Below are 19296 nucleotides of genomic sequence, written 5' to 3' on the forward strand. Positions count from 1 at the left end.
AGACTTCAGAAGGTGGTGGTGAACGGTACCCCATCCGAAGCATCGGACGTGATCAGTGGAGTGCCGCAGGGCTCGGTCCTGGGCCCGATTCTATTTAACTTATTCATAAGAGATATGACGCAAGGACTTAGAGGAAGGGTATCACTGTTCGCCGACGACGCCAAACTTTGCAACATAGTAGGCAAAAGCTTATTACCTGATAATATGACACACGACCTACTGTTGCTGGAACAATGGTCAACTACTTGGTAGCTAGGCTTCAATGCTAAAAAATGCAAGATAATGCACCTGGGTAAGAGAAACCCGCGTAGAACTTATGTACTAAATGGTGAGACCTTGGTTAGGACCACGGCGGAACGCAACCTAGGGGTGATCATTAGTGAGGACATGAAGGTTGCCAATCAAGTGGAGAAGGCTTCCTCCAGGGCAAGACAAATGATGGGGTGTATCCGCAAAGGTTTCGTCAGCAGGAGACCTGAAGTTATGATGCCGTTGTACAGAGCCATGGTGAGGTCTCACTTGGAGTACTGTGTTCAGTTTTGGAGACCACACTACCGAAAGGACGTGTTGAGGATAGAGTCGGTTCAGTGAACGGCCACCAGGATGGTCTTGGGGCTCAAGGATCTCACGTATGAAGAAAGATTTAAAAAATTGCGGCTGTACTCACTTGAGGAAAGAAGAGAACAGGGAGATATGATTGAAACATATAAGTACATCACGGGACGCATCAAGTCAGAAGATGATATCTTCTGGCTCATGGGACCCTCGACCACCAGAGGGCATCCGCTGAAAATCAGGGGAGGGAAGTTTCATGGCGACTCCAGGAAGTACTTCTTCACCGAAAGAGTAGTGGATCATTGGAACAGACTCCCACTCCAGGTGATAAAGGCCAGCAGCGTGACGGATTTTAAGAGAAAATGGGATACTCACGTGGGATCTTTAAGGGAGTAAATTCAGGGGAGGGGATACTTGGAATGGGCAGACTTGGTGGGCTATAGCCCTTTTCTGCTGCTTGTTTCTATGTTTCTATATGCAATGATAATAATAATAATAACTTTATTTTTCTATACCGCCATAGTCAGACGACTTCTAGGCGATTCACATCGAAAGAAGGCTGGACATTCAGCGAATTACAAATGCATGAGGGGAATGTTACAGAAGAAAAGGGTTGTAGTAGAGGGAAATGTAAGAGGGGTTGAAAGGAGGAGGGAAAGTGAGAGGGGTAGGAATTGCCTGAAGATTGCTTTGGGTTTGTAGGGGAAAAAGCGTAGTGAGCGTGGATTGGTCTGTTTAGGTGATGAATTTGGTTTTGATAGATTTTCGGAATGCATTGTAGGTCTGTCTGGTTTTATTTATGTAGTTTCTCAGACAGGATTGTTGTCTGTTAGCTTGGAATATGAAGGTTCTGATTGGGTGGTGGGTCTCACTATAAGGATTTCGATCCTTTGCAGGGCTACACATTACTGAACATATGTTGTTAACATACTATCGATTATTAAATGAGAATAGTTTTTCTAAAAGAATATGGGAAGTCCAATAGAAATCATTGTTGCATATATATAATTAACTTTTTGATCTCAATTATTCTATAAGTGAAAGTCCCTGGCAACTTACATTTTTTACTTAATCATGATTTTCATAGCACCTCGGTGGCTACGTCAACCATGATTCCCTCTCTTCCTGCAACTCAGCGTAAAGGAACCCATCACACTCCAAATCTTTCCAACACTGCTGACACAGAATGAAAGTTCTTTCCTTCCTCCCAATCTACATTCATCAACATTCACAGCATGGTATCTCTTTACCAACGAGTAGATGCTTTCGCACTCTCTGCACCACTGTCAGCTATTATTGAAGTTTCTAGAAATCTTCCACACAGCGTTGCTATCATTTCAAGTGGACTCACTGTACAATCTGGTGTAATCTTCACTCGCTAGAACTGATCCCTTGTCCTCTCCCATCAGTTCTAGGCTATCTTTCACATCTTTCAAATTCTGGTCTGAAGACTACTTCAGTCAGAATTTCATCTCGGTGCTATTAGTATTTTTCATACACCACTTCACAAAAAGCCATTATCTGTATAGCCTTTGGTATCCAGATTTATGAAAGACCTTCACCATAACAAATCACCACTCCAGCTTCCCCCTGTAGCCTGGGACCTCAATGTGGTACTTTCTACTCCAATGAAGCCTCCATTTGAACCACACAACTTCATCCCTCAAGCATCTCACTTGTAAAGCAGTATTAATCATCTCTCTCACATCTGCTTGCCGAGTCAGTGAACTTCAAACACTTGGGTCAGACCCACCTTACACAACAATCTACCATGACAGCATGGTTCTTCGCACTCATTCCAAGTTCTTCCAGAAGATCATCTTTGAATTTATCTGAACCGGTCCATATTTCTACCTGTCTTCTCAAGACCACATTTTCACCCTGGTGAAGTAACACTCCATACATTGGTCTGTAAACATGTTCTTGCTTATTACTTGAATCGAACCAAACCTCACAGAACTTCCACTCAACTGTTCCTGTCATTCGATCCAAACAGACTTGGAACTCCTGTCATCGAGAGGACCATCTCCACAGGGCATATAAGGTTAAAAAAAAATGGCAACTTCAGTAGCCAATCTATGTTTCACTCCCATTGAGGGTATCTGTAAAGCAGCCATCTGATCCTCAATTCATACCTTCACATCCCACTATTGTTTGGAGAATCTTTCCAGTCGGGATAGTCAGTTCAGCCAAGCAGTTCTAAAACATTTATTCTTCACTTAATTTCCAACTTCCCTCCAACCCTTTCAGTGATCCTAGCAGCTAGGGAGTCCCACACGTGAGATTATGGTGCCTGTTTGTCCTTAGATAAAACATCGTTACTCACTTGTAGCAGATATTATCCAAGGACAACAGGCAGATATTCTCACAACCCTCCCACCTTCCCTAGTTGGCCTCTCAGCTTTGATGATATGCAAGCTGATGTCAGGTGGGAAGGCACCAGCACGCATGCGGTACAGGCGATCTTACTACTACTATTATTTCTATAGCGCTACCAGACGCAAACAGCGCTGCACAGTCACAAAGAAGAAAACAGTCCCTGCTCGAAAGAGCTTACAATCTAAACGACCCTGACAAACAGGATGTCATAGATACAGTTAAGGGGAACGGTTAATCAGCTGGCTGGGTTGGAGGGCAGAGGAGTATGATTAAGGATTGAAGACTATAATCAAAAAGGTGGGTTTTCAGTCTGCTTTTAAACAAGGGAAGGGAAGGGGCTTGACGGACAAACTCGAGTAATTTATTCCAGGCATAGGAGGCAGCTAGATGAAAGCAACGAAGTCTGGAATTGGCAGTTGAGGAGAAGGGTAAAGCTAAGAGCAGCTTATCTGAGGAACGGAGTTCTCTGGGAGGTGTATAAGGAGAGATAAGAGAGGAGAGATATTGAGGGGCAGCAGAATGAACACACTTGAAGGTCAGCAATACTTTGAACTGTATGCGAAGGCTGATAGGGAGCCAGTGGAGTGATTTAAGGAGAGGGGTGACATGTGCGTATTGAGGTTGGTAGAAGATAAGTCATGCAGCAGAGTTTTGCACAGATTGCAAGGGGGAGAGGCAACACTGCGTGATACCAGTTAGAAATAGATTGCAGTAATCTAAGCATGAGGTTATGAGAGCTTGGACAAGAGTCCGGATAGTGTGCTCAGAGAGGAAGGGGCGAATTTTGGTGATATTTTGGTGACAGTTTAAAAGTGACAATATCTTCCTGCTGTCCTCGGATAACTATGCAATAGCTACCATAAGGGACGAAAGTGCATACTCTGTGCTTCAAATATCGTCTGAACTGAATTCTTAAAATATATGCAATTCTTAAAAAACGTGTGCCCTGCATTAACTGCAATAATCAAATAGATAGGTACTAATTTACAACACAGTCTAAGCAGTCAAAATACTGAAACAGTTCCCCCATTACATGTTGTTTCCCACACATTTTCTATGTATAGTCATGTTAATGATGTTATATCCAAAGAGGCAAGCTGTAGAACACTTACGTTTGATACTGGATATACACATTTCCCCGCAAGTGTGGCTCAAAATTGCAACTGGCCTAGAAGAAAAGAAAATTACAAATTAAGCATTTAAGTACTGTGAAATAATATATAACTAAATTTGACAGCAGCAAAAAAAAAGTAAATGGCCGAAACTATCACAGATTGCTCTGGGATAAAAAGGTCACGACCATGAATACTCCCTCATTTCATAACCTCGGGGTATGTCCGCTGTAGCATTCACAGCACGAACAGTAATAAGAATCCATAAAAACTCCAGCTAAGGTCAACTGGTCCCCCTCCACAAAAGTGGAAATAAGAAAGAAGTAGGGAACTACAGGCCCATAAGTCTGACTTCTGTGGTAAATTAATGGAAACGTTTTTAAACAGAGAATAGTGAAGTTTCTGGAATCCAGTGGATTATATGACCCAAGGCAACATGGATTCACTAGAGGCAGGTCTTGTCAGACAAATCTAATCAATTTCTTTAACTGTGTGACCAGATAATTGGATAGAGGGAGCGCGCTAGTGGTGGTGTATTTAGATTTTAGCAAAGCCTTTGACAGTGTTCCACGCAGGCATCTAATAAATAAATTGAGTGTGCCCTTAGGATGGGTCCCAAAATGACAGGCTGGGTCAGGAACTGGTTGAGTGAAAGGTGACAGAGGGTAATAGTCAATGGAGATCTCTCTAAGGAAAGGGATGTTACCAGTGGTGTGCCTCAAGGTTCAGTTATTGGGCCTGCTCTTTTTAACATTTTTGTTAGCAATATTGCTGAAGTACTGACTGGTAAAATTTGCCTCTTTGTGGATGATACCAAAATCCACAATTCAGTTGACACCCCCTGATGGTGGGAACAACATAAGGAAGGACCAAGCAAGAATGGTCTGAAATTTGGCAGCTAAAATTTAATGCTAAGAAAAGCAAGGTCATGCATTTGGGCTGCAAAAACCCAAGGGAACAGTATAGTTTAGGGGGTGAAGAACTTTTGTATATGAAAGCGGAACAGGACTTGGGTGTGATAGTACTTGATGATCTTAAGGTGGCCAAACAGGTTGAAAAGGCAGTAGCGAAAGCTAGAAGGATGCTTCGGTGCATAGGGAGAGGTATGGCCAGTAGGAAAAAGGAGGTATTGATGCCCCTGTATAAGACTCTGGTGAAACCTCATTTAGAATATTGTGTACAACTCTGGAGAACGCACCTTCAAAAAGATATAAAAAGGATGGAGTCGGACCAGAGGAAGGCTACTAAAATGATAGGTGATCTTCATTGTAAGGCATTTGGGGATAGACTTAAAAATCTCAATATGTACACTTTGGAGAAAGGTGGGAGAAGGGAGATATGACAGAAATGTTTAAATTCAAAAATCTGCAATAATGTATATCTCATTCACCAGAGATGGGCTACATCCCTCCTCCCCCCCCTCCCCGATAAACATTTAAACAAAAAAGTGGAGAAAAAGCCTCAAAATTGATATACGTTCAAATCTGCTTAATTTTCTATCATAGGCAAAAAAAACACCACCACCACTCAAATGTATTTATCAAAAGGGTGAAAACCCCATCACTGTGCACAGGAAAAGAAAAACTGAAAAGTTTAACTTAGCTTCGTTGTGGCAAATGTACAGCTTGTGATGTCATGCAGGAGGGCATCATGGCACGGATTCCGGGTAGAAGAGCAGTGAAATTACGTTCCTGGACCACGTATGAAACAGTGGGGGGGGGGGGGGTCTATGGGATGACTTGCCCTTGTGGACTTTCATATGTTGGCCACACTGCCAGATGTTTTAAGAGGAGTGTGTGGCGCAGTGGTTGGATCTACAGCCTCAGCACTCTGGGGTTGTGGGTTCAAACCCCGCGCTGCTCCTTGTGACCTTGGGCAAGTCACTTAATCCTCCATAGCCCCAGGTACGTTAGATAGATTGTGAGCCCACCGGGACAGATAGGGAAAATGCTTGAGTACCTGATTGTTAAACTGCTTAGATAACCTTGATAGGCGGTATATAAAAACCTAATAAACTTGATTTGAACATCGGTCCAACATAGTATATAAAAAAGAAGTGGACATTCTCACCCGACATTATGTCAAAGAACGACACAGTTTTGAAGAGTTCGATTGTTTTGTGTTAGAACATGTACCTGTCACCTCGCGGAGGGGTAATGTGAAGTGTCTTCTATATCAGCATGAGCAGCGCTGGATTTTCTATTTGGATACTTTATGGCCTAATGGGCTTAACCAGTGGGTAGAGTGGGTCGCATTTTTTGGATGAATCGGCAATATTAAGCAAGTTTATATCATCAGTTGTTCTCTCCCGGTTCAGTGGCCATGACCCGGAAGTGCCCCCAGAAGCAGAATGTTCGTATGCTTTTTAAGCAACGGCTGTTTCTTGTGCCGGTGTGCATGGAACGGGAGCTAAGTTTTTATGCTGATATTTATTCCCTGAGGAAGCCCCTTGTGGGGCGAAACAAGGCACTTGTTGGAATATGGGACATGGTCTTCGGTCTGTTCATCTCTGGTGAGTGAGATATACATTATTGCAGATTTTTGAGAAATGTTTAAATACCTACATGGCATAAATGCGCATGAGGCAAATCTCTTTCATTTGAAAGGAAGCTCTGGAATGAGAAGGTATAGGATGAAGTTAAGAAGTGATAGGCTCAGGAGTAATCTAATGAGATATTTTTTTTACAGAAAGGGTGGTTAATGCATGGAACAGTCTCCCGGTAGAGGTGGCGGAGACAAAGACTGTGTCCGAGTTCAAGAAGACATGGGACAGGCACGTGGGATCTCTTAGGGAGAGAAGGAAATAGTGAATGCTGCGGATAAACAGACTGGATGGGCCACTTGGCCTTTATCTGCCATCATGTTTCTACATTTCTTTTTTTTTTTTTATAATTCTTTATTCATTTTCATATTTTACATGAAGTGTACAAAATATTGAGTTACAACTAATGAATACACAATATCACTTTTATATCTATTACATAATATTCTGAACAAATTTTTTTATCCCCTCTCCCACCCCCCACCCTTCAAGTACTTTTCAATCACCTTATACATATTGTATACCATATTATAACATGTTATGTAAAATTATTTTCACTACCCCCCCTCCATGTGTGCCATAAATAAGACAAGAAAAAGAAGAAAAGAAGAAGATAAATCCTACTATTCATTCAGTACAATACTTTGTCAATGGCCCCCATATTTTTATAAATTTAGGATATGTCCCTCTTTGTATTGCTATTACTCTTTCCATTTTGAATATATGACAAATTGTATTCCACCAAAATGTATAATTAAGGTTACTATGATTCTTCCAGTTATTGGTTATATGCTGAATGGCAACCCCTGTCATGACTAGTAAAAGCTTGTTATTTTCTGGTGAAATTTGACTTTTTTTTCTCATCATCATTCCAAATAACACTGTATCATATGATATTGCTACATGATTTTCCATCAATTTATTAATTTGTGGCCAAATTGCATTCCAAAAACTTTTAATGTAGGGACAATGATACAGTAAATGATCCAACGTCCCAGGTTCCAGATTACAGTGCCAGCATTTATTGGACTTAGAACTATCTAATTTTTGCAAACGTGTAGGGGTCCAAAAAGCTCTATGTAATAAAAAGAACCAAGTTTGTCTCATAGATGCTGACACTGTACATCTCATTCTCCAAGACCAAATTAGTGGCCATTGAGATGCAGTAATTTGATGCTCCAAATGTCTCTTAGACCATTTTTTGATTTTTTATTCAAATATCCAGATATTAATTTATACCACAATGCGGCTTGATGCCCTAGGAAGTCTGCTTGGAAGCATAAGAACTCTAAACTATATTGATTATTCAATGTTTTCCATTCAGGGAACCCAACCTGAATGGTCTGCTTCAATTGCAACCATTTAAAACTTTGTTTTTTACTAAGACCAAATCTATGTTGCAATTGTGAAAATTCCAGCAGTTTACCTTCCGAAATAACATCATTCAGAGATCTAATGCCTGCAATAATCCAGTCCTTCCAAAGGATTTGAGCTCCGCCAATTTTAATCTTGGAGTTTATCCATAAAGACTGATTAGTTGACTTGTTTATTGGGACAGGTGTTAATTTACTAATGAACCTCAACGTTTTCCAAGTATCCATTAATATCTTATTTTCTCTGTATCTTCTAGGCATGTTGATACTTGGAAGATGAACTAAATTTAGGGGAAACATAAGGCGCCATTCCAAATATAACCAATCCGGTGCATTATCTATCAGTTCTGGGAGGATCCAATACATACCCTGACGTAAAATATAGGCTTGATGGTACCTATAAAAATTTGGAAAATTTACCCCTCCCTCCTTAATTGATTTTTGCAAAGATACCAAAGCTATTCTATGCGTTTTACCAAGCCAAAGAAATTTCGTTAAAATGCTATTAAGCTTTTTATAAAAGGACCCCTGAAAATAAATAGGTATCATACTCATTTGGTAGCAAACTACAGGCAAAATCATCATTTTAATAGTTTGAACTCTCCCCTACCAAGAAAGATGTAACGGATTCCATTGCTCACATAACTCTGTAACTCTTTTCAATACAAATTTTTCATTTTCTTTTACTGTATCTTCAATTGTATTTTTAATTTGAATGCCAAGATATTTAAATCCTTCTTCTTTCCATATGAACGGAAAAGCGTCAAATAATCCTTTTACACAATGAACATTTAAAGGTATAAGTTCAGACTTACTCCAATTAATTTTATAACCTGAAAGTTTGCCAAACATATCAATTAATTCCAATAGACAAGATAAGGTAGACTCTGGATTCCTCAAATAAAGTAAAATATCATCCGCATAAGCCGAAATTTTATATTCCATATCAGAATATGGAATACCCTGTATCCCCCTTGCTTGCTGTATTGCTAACAATAAGGGTTCTAATACAACATCAAATACAACATCAAATAACAAAGATAAAGGACAACCTTGTCTAACTCCCCTCTGCAATTGAAAACCATCAGATATCATATTATTAATATTTAATCTTGCAATCGGGAAGCTATACAATGTTTTTACCATTTGTATAAATCCAGAACCTATACCAAACCATTCTAAAGCCTGATACATAAAATTCCATTCTACCCTATCAAACGCTTTTTCTGCATCCAAGGAAACTGTAAAAGCCGGTTCATCCATTTTTTTTTATAAATTTAACATATGAAACAATAATCTAGAGTTATTAGAGGAATGTCTTTTAGCAACGAAACCCGTCTGATGCGTGTCTATTATATGTGGGAGAGCTTTGGCTAATCTCAAAGCCAAAATTTTCGCCAAAAGTTATTATCCACATTTATTAAAGATATAGGCCTGTAGTTTGAAACCAAAGTAGGATCTTTATTTGGCTTAGGCAAAACAATTACTATTGATTAGAAACATAGAAAGATGACGGCAGAAAAGGGCTACAGCCCACCAAGTCTGCCCATTCTACTGACCCACCCCATTAAGTCTGAGTGCTAATGACCCAGCTCCTTAACTCGACCCTCGCAGGGATCCCACGTGGATGTCCCATTTATTCTTAAAGTCGAGCACGCTGGTGGCTCTGATCACCTGCTCCGGAAGTTTGTTCCACTGATCCACCACCCTTTCTGTGAAGAAATACTTCCTGGTGTCACCACTAAATTTCCCTCCTCTGAGTTTGAGCGGGTGCCCCCTTGTGACCGAGGGTCCCTTGGGAAAGAATATGTCATTTTCCACCTCGACACGACCTGTGACGTACTTAAATGTCTCTATCATGTCACCCCTTTCCCTGCGCTCTTCGAGAGTATAGAGCTGCAATTTGCCCAGTCTTTCTTCGTATGAGAGACCCTTGAGTCCGGAGACCATCCTAGTGGCCATCCGCTGGACTGACTCAGCTCGAAGCACATCTTTACGGTAATGTGGCCTCCAGAATTGCACACAGTATTCCAGATGAGGTCTCACCATGGTTCTGTAAAGTGGCATTATGACTTCAGGTTTGCGGCTAACGAAGCTTCTATTGATACATCCCATCATTTGCCTTGCCTTGGATGAGGCCTTCTCTACCTGTTTGGCAGCCTTCATATCTGCACTGATGATTACTCCCAAGTCCCGTTCTTCTGAAGTCCTAGCTAGTGTTTCTCCATTCAGGGTGTATGTTCTGCATGGATTTCTGCTGCCGAGATGCATGACCTTACACTTCTTAGCATTGAAGCCCAGCTGCCATATCGAGGACCAGTTTTCCAACGTGATCAGATCATGCGTCATGCTATCCTTGAGATTGCTTTCGCTTACTGTATTACACAGTTTGGCATCGTCGGCAAACAGTGCTACTTTACCCTGAAGCCCTCGGGTCAAGTCCCTTATGAATAGTACCTTTAATATCACCTTTTATAAGTTGTGTCTGATATAAATTTAGTAAATATGGGGAAAGGACATTTTGAAATGTTTTATAAAATTCTACTGTATAACCATCACCACCTGGAGCGGATCCAACTCTAAGAGATCTCAACGCTGTTTCTAATTCTTTTAATGATATAGGTTCATCTAAACTCCGTTTTATATGATCAGGAACCTTAGGTCCAATAATTAAATCTAAAAAATTTTTACCATCTTTTTGCCTCTCCAAATAAGGCTCGGAAGAATACAGGTCCTTATAAAATTTTAGAAATTGCTTTAAAATTATATCCGTTTGATTGGTTATTATACCATTATCATCTTTTATCCCATTAATGTTAGTTCTTCTTTTTTTTGCTTTAAGATAATTTGCCAATAATCTTCCCGCCTTATTAGAATTTCCATAATACATTGTCTGTTTGGAAAACAAGTCTCTTCTTATCATTTTTGAAGCTAATTCGTTATATTTACCTTTTGCTTTCAAAAGAGCTTGTAATACATCGTGTTCCCATTTGCTTACCAATTTAGTTTCTAGTATTTTAATTTATTTTTCTAACTCTATATACTGTTTTTTAATCTGTTTCCTAACAAAAGCCGAATATGATATAATATGACCTCTCATAGTCGCTTTAAAAGCGTCCCATACATTTTCAATAGATGTATCTTCCACTAAATTAATTTGAAAGAAATCACTAATTTGTGTTTTAAAATTTTCCAAAAATTTTTCATCCACAAGCAATGCGTTATCAAATCTCCAAAGAGGTCTTCTATTTTCTAATTGATCTAATTGTAAATCTATCCATACTCCCGCATGATCCGAAATGATAATGGGATCAATGGAAGCCTTAATCACTTGCTGCACCTTATGTGATGAAATAAAAATATAATCTATTCTTGAAAATGATTTATGAACCTGTGAACAAAATGAAAATTCCTGATCATTAAAATGAAGAATATGCCATATATCCTTCAAATCACATGATTGAACCAAATTATCTAAACCTAAAGATTTTATACTTTTATCTGGTTTTTTATCCATTAATGGATCCATTACAGCATTAAAATCTCCAGCCACCACTAAATTAGAAGCAGCCAGTGGTAACAACATACTCTGCAATTTTTTAAAGAATTCTGATTGATTCGAATTAGGGGCATATATATTGAACAACGTCAGGGCATTATTTCCCATACTTATATCAACATGTAGCCATCTTCCATGTGGGTCCGAATTTACTATCTTAAAATTGGCCATACATTTTTTATTTATAAGAACTGCTACTCCTGCTTTTTTACCCTCTGCTGGAGCAAAAAAACATTCTTTCACCCACCCACCCGTTAGTTTCTGTGATTCCTTTATATTAAGATGGGTCTCCTGCAGACAATAAACATCCGCGTTTTGCTTCTTTAAAAATGATAATACCTTTTTCCTTTTGATTACATGATTCAGGCCATTGACATTAATAGAAAATATCTTAAAAGACATAATATATTTTATACTCCTTATCATAATCTTCCTCTTCCCTTCTTCCATAACTAAGATCTAAAAAACTTCTCCCCATGGCACACATTCTTACCTCCAAATTACCCAATCCCTTATTAATCTTTTCCTTAATCATTCTAGTAATATCTTTAATACCCACCTTCTTCCCACTCCTCCCCCCCAATATAATGACTGCTTAAGGACACACATTGGACAGTAATCCTAACTTCCCCCCTCCCCCCCAGGCAACCAATATTTATTAATAACCCCTTTATCCTTTATTGAGACAAACTCATTACCTCTCCACAATATATCTAATTATATCTCTCTTCTAATCATAAAACCTTTTTTTTTTTTTTTTCCATTTTAAAGTAATTAATTCCTCTATCTATTATTTAACCTTTAGTCACATAACCATATTTATTTCCTAACATTCCATTAATGCATTTTTATCATTTCACCAATCTCTAATTCATTCCCCCAACATTTTATTTCATTCAAGAAAATTCTATCATAGTCATATATTTAATAAAAAGTATCATTTTCCTATATCTTATATTATCTAATCCATCTTCTCCTATCCTCCTTTAAATATCCAACAACAAATATCCATCTCTTCATATATTTCTGTTAAAAAAAAAAACTTCAATTTTATAAGTTTTTATCCCCTATTTGTATTTAAACATTTGTATTTCATTTTCAAAATAATTTTTTTTCCCCCCTTTTTATATTTCCTCTTCTCCAAATTAAATCCAATCTTTTTAAAACTATATTATCACAACATCAATCTTTACATTCCTTCAGCTACCAATAAATTCTTATGTATCTTTCTTTTATATTATTCATTTTCCTTTCCTTTACTTGCATTTAAATATCATATAACTTGTCCTTTCTATCATTAGTCCATTCTGCAATCTTTTCCTTATTGTCCTTTCATTCTTTACTTTCTCCTTTTCTGACTTATTAAATAAACTGAACTTTCATATTTATTTCTTATCTCCATCCATCCACTCTTAAAGACTTTTGACTGTCAATTGTCATTCATTTTTTTTTTTTTTTTTTTATACAGTGGTGCCTCGCATAACGGACGCCTCGTACAGCGAACGCTGCGCATAACGAACTTTTTGTCTTGCTCCCTATAACGAACTTCGTTTCACACAACGAAGTCGCCCGAGGGGCCCGGGGGGGCGGAACTACTCTCGCCGCTTCCTAATGTGAGCCGGGAACAGCAGCACCCTCCTGTCTGAATGCAGTGTTCCATCATCTCCCTCCACCTTACCTTAGATGCCGAGTTTTCCGGCTTTCTTTTTTGGCCAGCCACACACTTTCAAAGAGCAGCACATGCGCGCATGCTCTGTTGTTCAATCTTCTCCTCTGACGCAACCGGAAACCGGAAGTTGCAGGAGAGGAGAACATTGATCAACTTCAGCAGCTGCGCGTGCACAGCTTTTTGAAAGCGTGCGGCTGGGTGAAAAAGAAAGCTGGCAAACTCTGCATATAAGGTGAGGTGGAGGGAGGGAAATGTAGGGCTGCAGAACGAATTATTTTGTTTTACATGTATTCTTATGGGAAAACAGGGCTGCAGAACGAATTATTTTGTTTTACATGTATTCTTATGGGAAAACGCGTTTCACACAACGAACGTTTCACATAACAAACTTGCTCCTGGAACGGATTAAGTTCGTTGTGTGAGGCACCACTGTAATATCCTTTTAGTCTATCAGTCCTGCTTTCTTCTTCTTCACATCTATTTATTTTCCTATTCAGTCTTCACTTTTCCTTTTGTGTTAATTTGTCCAGTCCTTTAATCCTTCTTGTTCATTCTTTACTCCAACCATCCATCTTTCAGTCTCCTAAAAGTTCAGTCTAATAACTTCACTTTAATGTCTTTCCAGTCTATCCTTCTTTTTACTTTCTTCTTTACATTCTTTTATTTTCTTTTTCACTTGTTCATTTTTATTTCCTGTTCTTTGTTGCATATTCTTCTTTTTCCAACAAACAAAAGTCCCATAGTTCTTTATATTTAATTTTTTGTTCAATATCCACCAATCCAGTCTTAGTATTTATCCCTTCATTTCAACACCCATTGTGCTAAAATGACATAGGTTCTGATTTTGAAAGAAAGGTCTTTAGTTTTTCTGGATCAACAAAATACAAAGATTTATCCCCACAAGATACCCTCATTTTTGCTGGATAATATAACCCATACTTATATCCTTTTTCCTTTAATTGAGATCTCAGATCAAGGAATTTCTTCCTAATATTTGCTGTATTTTTAGCAAAGTCTGGTAAAAACCATATTTTGGATCCTTTATAGTTTAAGTTTTTATCTTTTTTGGCAGCATTTAAAATTTCTATTGCTTGCTGGTATCTTAACATCTTGAATATTAATGGTCTTGGTCTCCCTTGATTTTCCAGACTCTTTATTGGAATCCTGTGTGCCCGTTCTATTTCCAAAGGCTGTTTGAAATCCAACTGCAATAATCTAGGAATTAAATTTTCTAAAAACTGTATTGCATTTTTCCCTTCCAAATTTTCCTGTATTCCAAAAAGTTTTATATTCTTTCTTCTTCCACGGTTTTCGTAATCTTCCAGCTGACTTTTCAATTGAATTATTTCCAAACTGTCATTTTTGCATCTTTTTCCTTCACATTCTAAGCTCTCCATTTTAACTTCTAACTCTGTTGTTCTTTTATTAGCTACTTCCATTTGTCTGTGTATATTCAGGATTTCTTCCTTCAGTTCTGCCATATTACTCACAGTCTCTGTCAGCATTTGTTTGATTTGCCTCAGTTCCCCCATAACTTCAGCTTTGCTTAACTCCTCTGATACATCAGCAGGAAGCGGAACCTTACTCGGGGTAATTTGATCCTGCTTCTGCCTTTTCACAGCCCCTCCGGTTTCACTCTTACTCTGTCGGGTGCTCGCCATGCTCCCGCCGCCATGCAGCCGAAAACAGTTTAAAAGGAAATCTTTATTTATTCAACGGTTGCCCAGGTAAGAGGAGCGCTGCGATCACACGACCATTTTGTGTGCGCGCTAAGCCACGCCCCTCATTTCTATAAAGAGTTAGTCAGTCATATTTCAATTACAGTACAGTAAAACCTTGGATTGCAAGTAACTTGGTTTGCAAGTGTTTTGCAAGACAAGCAAAACATTTTATTAAATTTTAACTTGATATATAAGCACATACAGTATACACGCGTCACATCATCAAAACTGAGCCGATGATTCTTCTCTCTCTGACGCTGCGGGAGTGTAGTGACTGTTCTAAACGAGCAAAGTCTTGCAATACGAGTACATACAATATACACGCGTCACATCATCACAACTGAGCCAATGGTTCTTCTCTCTCTGACGCTGCAGGAGTGTAGTGACTGTTCTAAACAAGCTAGGACTTGCAATACGAGTACATACAGTATTTTGTATTACATTTTTTGGGGTTGTGGAGTTTCCATTATGTCTTATGGGGAAATTCGCTTTGATATACGAGTGTTTTGGATTACAAGCATGTTTTCGGAATGAATTATGCTCGCAAACCAAGGTTTTACAGTATATGGAAAAGGAGCATGAAAAACTGACTACACTGTATGTCACAGCCAGTGTTCCCGCTAAGCTGCGCTGGCGTGCGCTGGCGCACAAAATATTACATCGCAGCGTACAAGTTTCACGTCACAGCGCACACTCGAGCGGAGGTGAGAGGAAGCGGCGGTGGTCTGCCCTGATCGCCTAAGATGCAGCAGCGGCGGCATCCCCGTAATTTACGGGGATCATGAAAGGAGCCGCCGCTGCTGCATCTTAGGCGATCAGGGCAGACCGCCGCCGCTTCCTCTCACCTCCGCTCGAGTGTGCGCTGTGACGTGAAACTTGTGCGCTGCGATGTAATATTTTGTGCGCCAGCGCACGCCAGCGCAGCTTAGCGGGAACACTGGTCACAGCACATGGGGAATGCATTCATGCACAATCTTTTGTGGCATTCGTGCTATCAGCACCTGCATACCTTAAACTGAATGACTTTTCCCACGCTCTTAAATTCAGGAAGCACATCATTATAGAACTCCAAAAACTGCTGGTAGATTTCCTCCTCGCTATACTCTAGGCTCGCATCCGTGTCATAGTCGTCCCGCTTACACTGCTCCATCCCATAGGTAATAAACATGCCACGGATAAGGAGCGTCTGGCTAGAAGTAGGATAGCAATGTTTCCGAGAACACCTGGAAGTTCATTTTAAAGGGAAAGAATAAGATGCTACTTTAAAAAATAATCTGTGATCCTTACAAATCAATCCAAAAATGTTACAGCCCCATTTTACATAGAATATGGAGATCAGAACTATGACATCCAGGTTAGGACACGTTCAATTCTGGGTGTATTTTCTAAAATACCCAGAGTGAACATGTATTTGCAGCACATTCAGTGGAGCTGCCATTTTACACATATACAGGCTAAAAAAACGAACAGCACAAACCTTGCCATTTTCAAAGTGGAGGTAGCTTCAGTATTTTACAAACCCAGATGTGCAAGTGCTACTAAATAAAGAGCAAGGCTGCAAAATTAACATGGTTTCAATTTGGAGGTAGAAATAATCTACAAGGGATCAAGAAGAATGACTCTTTATTTCTCATTGAAGTGAAAGGCTACTACTTTACCTCAGGCCCGATGTGATAATAAAAAAAGCCCAAAAAAAGTGAATAAACTCCAAAAAAGATTACATTGTATATTCCAAAACATATAACTTTTTATTCTAGTAATTAGTATTATAGCAGCATTTGTCAAATCAGAAATAAATCAGTTTGGACATATACAATGGAGAGAAAAGACCTCATACCAACAGTGTCGGCATCTTTCTGTAAGCATGGCGTAGTTTCTCTAAAGAGACTGCCAGAGCAGGGGGTTTTATAGAGAAAATATCTCTTTCTAGTAAGACCTTCCCTTGGTTATTAATGTGCCACCCTATTGGATAAACTAAATGCCTATCTAACTCCCTCTCCTAGACCACGCCTCCATTCTTCCCTGGGGGGAGTCCTGGACAGGCATAGCGTCTAGAACTTTCTTCTTCTTGAAGTTTCCATTCTTCACACGGGTACAGCATCACGTTATCAGTTCTTAGGTTCCCGGATGGAGTGTTTTTGCTGACTTGCATTTTCCTTTCAGCACTGTTCATTGTCTTTTCCAGCACTGGTTAGTGTCCTTGAGAAACTCTTCACAGCAAGAAATCTACACACTCACATGCCACACATTAGCATCTCGCAAAAAACAAAAGGAATTGACCCCAAAATATCCACAAAGAAGAAAATCCAGCGAAAACCAAAAAAACTCTGTGGAGTGACGATGTTCCTAAATGGACTTTATTTGAAAGTGTAAAGTTCCAAAGGTACACTGAAATCATCCACATAAAATAATTTCATCCACATAAAAATAAATCATCCACATAAAAGTCTTAAAGTCTCAAGACTACGACAGGAGCTCACGGCAGCCATTTCCTATTGGCCCGCTAGACCACCAGGTAATGCCAGGATGCCGGGGGAAGGCTGGAGAGAGGCGGGAACATGCGAAACTAGGTTTGTTGTTTATTCTCCCTCCCCCCCAAAAAAATCGCGAATATGTGAAATCATGAGTGTCGAAACCGTGAATGGGGAGGGGGAAGTGTAATCATTCTAATTATATTCAAAAATAAGATGCAAACTCCAGTATTTGCTTGCTCTATACATTATTGATATTTCAAGATGGAATTTGCAAATTATATTTTGAAAATAATTTGAATAAATGCACAATATTTTGAAAACTGAAAAAGAAAATGATATTAACCAATAAGACAGGATTGATTCAGTGTTACTTGGACACCAACATGCATCCCCATAACAGTAGCCGCGTCTGTTATAATGGCACAATAATACGTTTTCAGTCAGATAATCCATTACCTTTCTCCAAATCTGCAGGATCCTGTTTTAAGATAGAATGGACAATTAGCCTTGTCCTTCTCCGTTCCATAGTCTTCTGGGGCTTCTGGGTTATGCCATTTATCTCCATTTTCCAACTGTTTAAAAAATGATTTTTGTTTTTAAAAACTGCAAATCACCCAATATCATACTATTTATGTAATGAAACGCATGATAGTATTGTACAAAGTTTTTACAGCCAGAAAAAAAACATCAACGTATATTCAAGAAGTAAATGTGCAAGTTTGAACAGGAATTCTAAGTCAAAATGAGGACTTCTCACTAGAGAATGACACGGTGACAAAATTCATCACCGTTCCCGTCCCCGCGGATAACCGCGGGAAATAATCCCATGTCATTTTCTAGTGGCTATTTCAACCTCGGTCCTTCTACACCAGCATTCTTCAAAGCAAAGCTTGCGGGTCAGTGGTTGTGGCCATTCATACTCTGATTCTTATGTGAGCCAATGATAATGACGCCATTGTGACATCACTGATGTGACTGGCTCTTAGGCACTGGTGGAATGAGGCATTATGACATCACAATATCTGCTCTGGATACCAGAGACTGTCATTCTTCAGTGTCTATTTCAACCTCAGTCCTTCTACACCAGCATTCTTCAAAGCAAAGCTTGTGGGTCAGTGGTTGTGGCCATTCATACTCTGATTCTTCCCTCTCTCCTTAAAGAATGACATGAAGATGGTTTCCCGCGGGGACGGGAACAGTGATGAATTTTGTCACCGTGTCATTCTCTACTTCTCACCTCCTGACATTCTATGAAGCAATATGTTCTTAAGCACCATCTGATTTTGTTCATAAGCAAAGACTACATGACCAGCAGCTGCTGAGGGAACAAAAGGCCCAAGATGCATTCAGACTGAAAAATGGAAAAGGCAGTTCTGGTCCCTAAAGAATACCAGGACCATGAAAGTCTGACCATTTTCCTTTCTAACAGCACAGATTCTACTTGGTCTTTGGTTTTTACCCATTACAAGGGTTCCTCTCTGCTTATCCTGAGCCACCTTGAAATCCGATATGATATTTTCGCTCTGTCAAAAATGACAAAGACTAGAGGACACTCGATGAAGTTACACGGAAATACTGTACTTTTAAAACCAATAGGAGGAAATTTTTTTTCACTCAGAGAATAGTTAAGCTCTGGAACACGTTGCCAGAGGATGTGGTAAGAGCGGATTTGCGTAGCTGGTTTTAAGAAAGGTTTGGACAAGTTCCTGGAGGAAAAGTCCATAGTCTGTTATTGAGAAAGAAATGGGGGAAGCCACTGCTTGCCCTGGATGGTAGCATGGACTATTGCTACACCTTGGGTTTTGGCCAGGTACTAGTGACCTGGATTGGCCAACGTGAGAACGGGCTACTGGGCTTGATGGACCATTGGTCTGACCTAGTAAGGCTATTCTTATGTTCATTCAAATTCTAG

At 39.4% G+C, this 19296-nt stretch overlaps 1 protein-coding gene across 1 annotated transcript in view; it reads right to left on the reverse strand.

Annotated features, from left to right (window-relative positions):
• ZRSR2 (zinc finger CCCH-type, RNA binding motif and serine/arginine rich 2) overlaps positions 1-19296 on the reverse strand; it is an 82558-nt gene that overhangs the window by 24890 nt on the left and 38372 nt on the right. Inside the window, exons 7-9 of the mRNA XM_033948353.1 lie at positions 17841-17956; positions 15920-16133; positions 4047-4102 (exon numbers count right to left, since the gene is read on the reverse strand). Of these exons, the coding sequence (XP_033804244.1) occupies positions 4047-4102; positions 15920-16133; positions 17841-17956 (386 nt within the window). The remainder of the gene's footprint in view (positions 1-4046; positions 4103-15919; positions 16134-17840; positions 17957-19296) is intronic.

The sequence above is a fragment of the Geotrypetes seraphini genome, chromosome 6, assembly GCF_902459505.1.
Source record: "Geotrypetes seraphini chromosome 6, aGeoSer1.1, whole genome shotgun sequence".
Classification (NCBI taxonomy): Eukaryota; Metazoa; Chordata; class Amphibia; order Gymnophiona; family Dermophiidae; genus Geotrypetes; species Geotrypetes seraphini.